The sequence below is a fragment of the Mytilus edulis genome, chromosome 6, assembly GCF_963676685.1.
Source record: "Mytilus edulis chromosome 6, xbMytEdul2.2, whole genome shotgun sequence".
NCBI lineage: Eukaryota > Metazoa > Mollusca > Bivalvia > Mytilida > Mytilidae > Mytilus > Mytilus edulis.
In genome coordinates this window covers 25,507,530-25,518,017 of record NC_092349.1, presented here as the reverse complement: position 1 = coordinate 25,518,017, position 10,488 = coordinate 25,507,530, and the positions used below count along the sequence as shown (strand labels likewise).

At 33.6% G+C, this 10,488-nt stretch overlaps 1 protein-coding gene across 1 annotated transcript; it reads right to left on the bottom strand.

The window, feature by feature from the left end:
• Positions 1 to 4,961: 4,961 nt before the first annotated feature.
• On the bottom strand, positions 4,962 to 8,611 carry LOC139527406 (uncharacterized). Its single transcript, XM_071322818.1, has 2 exons — positions 8,540 to 8,611; positions 4,962 to 6,780 (listed from the first exon to the last, which is right to left on the bottom strand). The coding sequence occupies exon 2, from the start codon at positions 6,777 to 6,779 to the stop codon at positions 5,085 to 5,087; it is 1,695 nt and encodes a 564-aa protein (XP_071178919.1). The 5' UTR covers position 6,780; positions 8,540 to 8,611; the 3' UTR covers positions 4,962 to 5,084.
• Positions 8,612 to 10,488: the final 1,877 nt, after the last annotated feature.

Here is a 10,488-nt window from a genome sequence, read left to right as displayed (position 1 = left end):
TGATGTGGAGCTTATTTTTCGTGGACACTCAAATTCAGAGCCCATTACCGGTATGGTTGATTTGCAGCAACAACAAAACAATTTGTACGGGTTAAAGAGATTTGTAAAGCAAACGTTGACAAATGAAAAGGTTTTTAATGACTTTATCTGGAAAAATTGATGCTGTGCAACATGCATCTTTCGAGTCTGAATAGAAACCGGAAACGCGGATGTATCAATTTGATTGTAATATACGAAATGAATTCGGAATTTAGATACGATATTTCTTTACAGGAAATATTTAAGTTTTTACTTTTAAACTGTTAAAGTAATTCTAAATTATCGTTACAGCAGTACTCGAGTTATTTGCGATGTAATAATATTTACTGTTTTGCGTCTTATTTTGTACTTCTTAAAAAAGGGGGATGCTGATTGCGTAAGTCAAAATAAAGCATGTGTTCGACTTGTTAAACTGTTTTCTTTGTAACTGGATTAATTTATTAATTTATTTATTTAATCTAAATGATCATAATCATTTGCTGAAACTTAGTTGATTACTTTGACAATGGATCGTGTATCCTCAGATAGTATTCTCCTGTCTGGTTTGTTGATCTACCTGTACAAGCTCAGGTACAAGCAATTAGCGATCTTAATCCGGATATCCCTCAGGCGTTAGAACTGTATTGGATTATAACATAAAAAGCCTAAGGGTTATGCAATCACATGCATTTGATTATAATTGATAAAAAAATGGCGTCGGGCTACAAAAAACGATGAAGTTTTGAACGATGGTGGAAGACAATTTAACGATGGCGCGAGTCATTTGACGATGGCGCAAGACATTTGAACGATGGCGGGGCTCCATCGTTAAACAGGCCATGGAGATCCCTGAGTATACAACACTACATTATATTTAGAAGTTTGTTGAATCAGACTTTTGATGTACCTGTCTGCTGCATCCAAAGTATGGTAACCTTAACCCTATCATGTATTTTATCCATATTTCTCACTGTAACGATATACCATTAAGCTTGACAAATATTGGCCTATACCAGCTACTCATCAATATTAGTACATAATAAGCACCCCATCCCAGTTCAGTTGTTAACCAAATGACTTGGACTATAGTTATGTTTGCATGGTTCCCTTATGCTACTTGCCTTTTGTTTTACATGTGTAAAGTTGTGTGCCATTTACAAATGTGGAAATATGTTATGTGTCCATTTATAAGTATGGAAAAAAAGTTATTTATTAAGTATGTATTTTGCTTTTTGAATGGTTTGTATAAGTTATACATATCATCAGGAAAATAATAGCATTGTTATAGTGTGGGAAATATTTATATGTTTCAACGAATTTTAAAATGATATTTCATGGTCATGTGATATTTCAACATTACCTTGATATTTGGATCCCTCTATAGATTTTCTAAGATCAGTTAGATGTGCATTTAATTAAAAAAAAATATTGCTGAAGAACCCAAACTGTTATATGATACTGATAATAATAATAACAAATGATTTATTTAACAAGGGTAAACACAGTTAGTTACATGTACAATTACTAATCTTCCCTGAGGCCCTCATATACAATACATTTAGTAAATTTTCAAATCAAATTATTAGATTAAATTTACTTTTTAAATAAAAAGTAAACAAATTTAGTTTATTGTCCATTGAATTCAAATACATGCATGTAAAGTTGAAATTTATTCTGAATTGTGCTCATATATACTTGAAAAGCCTCTCACTTTGCATTTTAATTATTGAGTGTGTAACAATTTACAAGGCATGATCGTTTGAAATGTTCACCACTGACAAATTTATAATATTTCTTATGTAAAAAAGCAAACTGAGCAAAACTTATAATCTAGAATTACCGTTATGCTACCTTTACATACTATGTACAGCTCAATGAATTTGTATCTATCATTGCTCTCTGTCATATATTTGTTTATAAAATCATGCCCAGTGGCGGATTCAGGAGGGGTAAGGGGTTCTGGTGGGTTGAAACTCCCTTTTAATGATCATCGCATTCGAATGGAGACATAAAATTGGGAGCCATCCCCTTAATCCTGAGGTGGGAAACCCCCTTTTCAAAATGGCTGTATCAGCCCCTGATGCTAAACATTGTATAACTGTGTTACATCTTATCATGTTTTACCCCATAAGTCATTTTATCTTACTTATTCATTGAAAATTGTTGTTGCTTTTGATGAACTGTTATGTGTTTAGTTTATATGGATTTTTTATCCATTGATGTTAAATGCTAAAATAAAATATCTCTATCAGTTTTCCAGAGTTCTTATTACAATATGATTAACAGTACATAAAGTACATGGAACTATTTGCTTGTATGTTTCCATATAATTTTGAGACTGATTTTTGCAACCAGTACAAGCTATTGCCATCACCCTTCTTTAACATGAACAAAAATCTCTCAACTGAAATTACTGCACCAACTGAAACCACATTTTGCCATAGTTATCCTGTCTATGTACTGTAAATTTCATGATCCTACCTGCTAAACAACTTTGCCGCTATAAAAGTGGAAAATAAAAAATACTGGTACATGTGAAATGCAAGTATTGTATATTATCATCAAAACTGTCAATAGGTTGAACAAAGTCTGATTAGGTCTGTTTTGATTAAAATGTGTTAAGGCAACTTGTCAGTCATCTCAAAGTATGAGTTATTGCCCTTGAATAACAATACAATAATTACTTTTTTGTAGAGGGAGGGAAATTGTGATAAAAAATTGATCAGCAAATTGAGATTTCTTGCTTTTAGTTTTTAACTCAATAAGAATACTTTTGTCATTTTGTTTATTTTCTTTGGTTACATCTTCTGACATCAGACTCGGACTTCTCTTGAACTGAATTTTAATGTGCGTATAGTTATGCGTTTACTTTTCTACATTGGTTAGAGGTATAGGGGGAGGGTTGAGATCTCACAAACATGTTTAACCCCGCCGCATTTTTGCGCCTGTCCCAAGTCAGGAGCCTCTGGCCTTTGTTAGTCTTGTATTATTTTAATTTTAGTTTCTTGTGTACAATTTGGAAATTAGTATGGCGTTCATTATCACTGGACTAGTATATATTTGTTTAGGGGCCAGCTGAAGGACGCCTCCGGTTGCGGGAATTTCTCGCTACATTGAAGACCTGTTGGTGACCCTCTGCTGTTGTTTTTTATTTGGTCGGGTTGTTGTCTCTTTGACACATTCCCCATTTCCATTCTCAATTTTATTTAAAGATAACAGAAATCTTCATTTGCTAAGAGATGCACTTAAAGTGATACTGGTTCATGCATAGTAACTCACACCAGAATTCACCAACAATTTGGTCCGAATCAGGGTCCGAAATTTAACTTTTTGATGCCAACATAAATATATTTATAGGGTCCTTTGACATGCTTAATTCAAACATGTATTTAGATTTTGAATTGTGGACTCCTTTATCAAATCAAATTGGTCCTCATTCAGGCCTAATGTGTCCTATATCAAACGTTTGTTAGATTTCATCCAAAATTGAATTCCTGAGGTTCTTTGGTATGGTGATTATAACCATGTCCTTATATTTTGGATATGGGACCATGATAATAGGTAAATGTCCAATTTCAGTTATTAACCCCACATTCTTCCTATATCTATTCGCGAACGGAAACCATCTTCGAGACGTACGGACGAACAGATAGAAGGTAGACGGACAAAGTTAATGTTTTATGCCCTGTCTTGAGTCAACACAACCCTGTGTAGAATCTGATTCACAATAGTTGTTCCGTAGATTAAAATGGAGCGAAAGATTACGTACATGAATACGAAATAAAATTGCTCTTTGATTGACAGATTGGAAATCAATTTGCCACTTTGCTTTTATCCGAGCAAATGTAAAACTATTTGTTAAATTGAGCATAATACCTATTCACAAAAGTAATTTTAATGAATTGCAGAGTTTGATAAAAGATATGCTGCTCCAGTTCTCCAAAGAATTAAGACATTTTCATTCAATTAAAGACCATGATCTCGTGCTAAGTGGTAAAGCATGTTCATGTGTTGCATGCAGATATTGACAACACAGTCACCAATACATGTACACTGTAGCAGCATACCCAAATAAAACTGAATTCAATATGTTCTTCATATCTTTGGTTTTTATGTGGTAATAGTTTTCGATCGATATATTTTGTGTTCGCTTAACTTAATTTTATTATACTTTTATGCTAGACTTCAGCCTTTTATGTGCCAGTAGTGTGTGTGTAAACTTATGTATTCCTGTTTTCGTCCTATTGTATCTGTTAGTACTGTTGTATAGATATAAGAAGATGGAGTGTGAGTGCCAATGAAACAACTCTCCATGCAAGTCACAATTTGTAAAAATAAACCATTATATGGGTCAAAGTTCATTCTTCAACACATCCGGTCACACCGAGCCCCAAGATATTAAGGACCCCAAAAATGACTAGTGTTAAACCATTCAAACGGGAAAACCAACAGTCTTATCTATATTAAAAACGAGAATCGAGAAACACTTATGAACCACATTAACCAACGACAACAACTGAACATCCGATTCCTGACTTAGGACATGCATTTCATTAATTTATAATGTCCGTTCTAAAGCTCGCTTTTGCATTGATATTTGATATGCCGACTTAAAATAAAACATATTTGAATCTGAAACAACATTTATACCGAATAAAGCGAAGATTTTGATAATAGTATCTGAAAATTGGACCTTATTATGAAAACTTAATGCTGATCACTTAACCATGGTTTGAAGTCAACATCCGGTACAGACAATAACAGAAACAAATCTCAGAACGGATGGACTGACAAATAGACAGACACGGTCAGACCTTTATGCCCCACTTTGCCTAACGGTGATGGTATACATATCAACTGTGGCTACAATAGCTGAGGTTCTTCCATTATAAGTATGTATACTAGTATAGTATGTTGATGTTTTTACTTCGAACAAATTTGACTTGTCTAAAAATCATTTATTTATAAGAAAGAGATATATTTATAACACTAAGAGCACAATCCAACGTTCTTCATAACACACTTTATTCTCACAGATAAGCTCATCACATTGATATTGTATCAAATCATTTTGACACGTCATAAATAAAGGCCTCATTCTGTTGGTTTGCAACAAGTAACTTGTTATTTTTTCGATCGAAGCATAACGACTGTGGTTTATTAAGACCATCTTTTTCTGACAGCATTAATCGATGTTTGTTTCCATCTGGTGAAATCACGACGACATTGTTAGAACCACAGCCCGATATGTAAACACGTTCGTAATTGTCCACTGTTATACCACAGGGCGATCTAAGAAATGCTTCAAGTCTTAATTTCCATTTAACTTCTCCTTGAAGATCACAGCATGATATTGACTTATCCGCATTTATGAAATAAAGTTGATCTTTCCATATTGCAATGTCGCTATATTGAGACAAGGTAGCGTTAACTAGCTGGGTTGTAGAGTCGTCATCTAAACTAAAAACACATAATCCACGATCACATCCATTATAGAACAATTTCCCATCTTTGTGAGTTATTCCATAAGTAACTGATCCAACCCTAATCGATTTCTTTAGATCTGTTCTTCTATTCTTCATATCAATCATCGTAATACAGTTGCCATAAGTCCCACTTGTAACGAAGAGTTTTTGGCTTTCTTCGATAAAGTAGATATGAGATGCACAAACTCCTTGCTGCAATGTAAAATCTAGAGTGCCGTTAATTTTTATTACAGAAATTTGGCCACTAACATAACAGGAAAAAATCATTCTGCCATCAGGAAGAAAGCAGCAACTAGTGACATCTTTACCAATTGTTTTGACGGTCTGTCTTGAATTCAGTATGATGTCATCAATGGTAGGAACAGGTGTAACAGCCATCATCATTTGGGCTTGTTGGTTCTTTCTTTTTGTTAATGTTACATCACCTGACCTGGTATCTAAGGTAATGGTTCCCATCTTCTTTATCCCAGTGAGTAGATTCTCCACAGATGTTTCGTTTTTCCAAGACATCGATACATGCTTCAATTTTTCTTCTTTTATTAAAGATTCAAGAAATTGATCGTTGTTAGTGACATCTCGCTGGATATGTTTCAATGCTAAAAATGTCTGCAGATCTGAAGCATGCTGTTTCATTTTATCTAAAGTGGTTTGGCTCTCTGAAATCTTTCTTTCTTTCTCTTGTATGGATGATATTATGTTTTCGATTTTTGTGCTCTCATTTTTCTCAACGGCATACAATTCTTTTGTCAGACTTTCTTGCAGTGTATCCAGATGCTTATTTATCGACATTCGTGTCTGTTGAACGTCTTTTTCAATATTTGCCCTACATTCCATCAGACTTTTTATGTTTTCTTGTCGATCTTTTCTTATTTTCTGCAAATTTCCGGAAAGTTCTGTCAGCGTTTGTTCCATCTCTAAAAACGCATTTGATGATTTTACATTTTTGATAACGTCATCTATTACATCCATCTCATGGCAACCACTATGAGTTTCTGTAACGCATCGTCTACAACATGGACAATCATGCTTCGTACAAAATATTTGATACTTTTCACTGTGTTTTGGACATGTTTGAGTAATTTCTAGTATACCGGAAGGTATTTGCTGGTACTCGGAGACTGGAACAATACTATGGTTTCTTGATCCTTTTGAAGCCGTATGATGCTCTTTACACTCCTCACAAAGACCTTCGTCACATTCTAAACACCAGACCACTGATTGTTTGTTGATGTTGCGGTATTCACATACACCACACACAGTCAATTTACTCGACATACTAAAAAAAAAGAAAATATTTCTAATACGGTCAGCAGTTACAAAAACCGAATGTAGACAATGTTTGAAAATAAAAGTAACAGTGCTATGTTTATGAATCTGTAACGTTGGAGTTTCCATAACCTGTACTAGTCCTATGCTTCAGATGCTAATATTTATAATGCAAATAGTCGGTAATCCGTATAAGAACTTATATCGGATCAAAGATGAACATACATGCATGTACCTGTAGATGCAAGAGAGCAATAAATAAAAAAAGTAAAAGAGTATGATGCGAAAGTATACAGAGGTATGGATATGTGATCATTCTTGGAGTTGCCTCTCCTCCTTTTGCATGTTCACCAGTAAGATTCTGGCTGAAATGTCGTGAACCTTGGCTATAAGGGATGTTTAAAGGGGGACTAGCTACGAGATATATAAAAAATCAAACGTATGATTTTTTTGTTTAATCATTAATGAAAGTGAAAAGGTGAAATAATAATTTGCTTTTATCAGCTTAAATGGTTCAATTTTGTCAAATTAAGCCAATAAACATTGGTAATGAGTTATTCACTTGCAAGTGAATAATTCGACCTTCATTAAATCCATTTTCATATGAACCCCAATCTAACCCCGTAGAAAGTGATAGAATAACGGATGCATTGTCTGTGTACGGATATTTAAAGGAAAAAAATTTCAACATTGAAAGTGAAACAAATGTAATTATTAGATTAACTGATTCCATCCACACAAAATCATTCTTATAAAGGTAAAAACGACGATAAACGAAATTTTTTAATCTATACTACAAAATTTAACAGACCTTTAAAAATCCAATTGCACGAGTTGCTTTATCTATTTATATCTGTGTTTGTGTATACATCGCTTATATATGGTCATAGAAGGTCAACTCGATAGTTAATTTGAAGGCGTCTTGGCTAAATTTCACACGAAAAGCAACATCTTATGTCCTGTAAATTGTTTATTTGATATTTTTGATAGTTATGAATAAAATATGAGAATTTGAGTCAAATCGGTGAACATGAATTTGGCAGCTAATGCCTCTTTTAATATATATCCGTTTACTGAGTGTCACATTCTCTGCCCGTTGAGAACCCGTTAGACCACTCTCTGAAGGGTTTGTAGGTGGCATTGTTGTAGGGCAAAACAGTTAAATGGTTAAATGTTCCTTCAATCCTCCAGTGACAGTATAAATGCCTTACACTTTAAGGCGGTCTGTTGACCATGTTGACCTTACGGAACCTAGTATGCTACTAATCTGTTTTCGTCCTGACTGTGCTTGAAATATTGCCATTGAGAGGTTAATCAACCAATCACCGATCTACCAATCATGTTAATATATTTGCGTCTGGCGTTTTGCGTCTTTGTTCCGCATATTTTAGAAAAGAAATGAAAACAAGAGGAGCTACAAAGAGTTCAATCAGTTTAAAATATTTTATCTATATATAATCATTAACATTTATATCATGTATATGAATCTCTCAATTTAAAGACTTAAATATTTTCTAGGTGCTAAGTTTAGTCTTAACTCGAAGATACAATTTGTGAGGTAAACCGGAGGTCTTTTTTAAGAATAATTTATGATTAACCCTATATATACCTGATCAATAAAAGCAAAATGAAAACGAAAGTAAAATTTGATTTATGACTTGCACACTAATTTACCATACATGTTTAAAAAATGCCAAAATGAGATTCCATATGTTAGAATCGAATCAATGTCTTTGCAAGTGTTACAAACATAGGTCTTTAACATGTACCTGAGATAAAGATTATGTCGATCCGCTCAGAAAAATGAATGTATTCGTTCACGTGACCAAAACATACTTCCCTATAAGTATAGTATCGCGGTGAAATATGAAATTATAAGCCTATTCACAATTATTGACTCAGTCGTCTATTTACATTAAAACTGTTAAGCTTTTTGATAACATTACATTACATGAACTTTGGGCCGGTCCGTAAATTACGGCGTATTTTTATTGTATTAGATTCAATTTCAATAATATTTGACCGTATTCCCATAATATAATAAAATTGAGAAAGGAAAATGGGGAATGTGTCAAAGCGACAACAACCCGACCATAGAGCAGACAACAGCCGAAGGCCACCAATGGGTCTGAGAAATGAGAAACTCCCGCCCCCGTAGGCGTCCTTCAGCTGGCCCTTTAAGAAATATGTATACTAGTACAGTGATAATGGACGTCATACTAAACTCCGAATTATACACAAGAAACTAAAATTAAAAATCATACAAGACTAACAAAGGCCTCCTGACTTGAGACAGGCGCTAAATTGCGGCGGGGTTAAACGTGTTTATGAGATCTCAACCCTCCCCTATACCTCTAGCCAATGTAGAAAAGTAAACGCATAACAATACGCACATTAAAATTCAGTTGAAGAGTAGTCCGATTCCGATGTCAGAAGATGTAACAAAAGAAAATAAATAAAATGACAATAATACATAAATAGCAACAGACTACTAGCAGTTAACTGACATGCCAGCTCCAGACCTCAATTTAACTGATTGAAAGATTATGTCTTCATCATATGAATATCAGACACAGTCCCTCCCGTTAGGGTTTAGTATCATACTATCATAAAATATATGAGAAGAACATAACCTGTGTCATGCCAACAACTGTTTTTTTTAAGAATAAATGTTTTAAGTTCCGATGCAAAGACCCTATAAGTGAATCAATATTAAAGCCAAAATATACAAACTTTTGACCTGACAACAGTATCGTAACTATATCCCTTCTTAAGAAGTCTGTTCAAAGGTTTTGTAAGCTTTTGAGGTGAATACTGACATGTTCGTGCTTTGTAAAGAATATTACAATCAAAGATTGGATGTAAAATACCTGAACGTATATAAGATGTCTGCATGTTGAGTTATATTTACGAATTATTTCCTTATACCGATAATAAAATTTAGTAAATGTTTTGACTAGTTGTGATATTGAAAACCCTGGATTAATATTCTTTCAGTAATACATAAATTTCTCTCGCTAAAATCTAATACGTTGTTACATACACGAGCGAATCTTACAAGTTGAGATATATAAACACCATACGATGGTGAAATGGGAACGTCACCATCTAAAAATCTAAGTTCAACAGGATAAATTTCTTAGGTGTACATACTGAAGTCTTCATTATTGAGAGCCAATATATCATCCAAATATCTAAAAGTATTTTTTAATTTTTGTACCGAATGTTGTTTCGATGGGTCTATGCTAATTTTAATCATAAATTGTAACAGTTACTCATAACAATACAAAAAGTATATACGGGTTGCCCGTCAATTTTTATGTACGATCTTACATGTGTATTATTTATATAGTGTGTAAGTGACCTAATACAATATATACAAGGTCAGTAAATTCAATATGAGGGTAAAGCGAAGCTCGTACCCCATATTGAATTAACTGACCCTGTATATATCGTATTAGGTCACTAGCACACTATGTAACGAATTTATCTTACCGACTATCTTTATTTATTGAATCTAGACAATTAGAGTTGTCTCATTTGCAATCATACCACATCTTCTTATTTTTATATCAATGTGTTCAAGTGTTTTATTTAAAGGGAAACTTCGCAAAAAAATCAAAATTGATATTATATTCATTCTGTATAAAAAAGCTCAAATTCATAGATATTAAAGTTTTATTCCGCTAGATAAGCGATCACCATCGATTTTAAATTT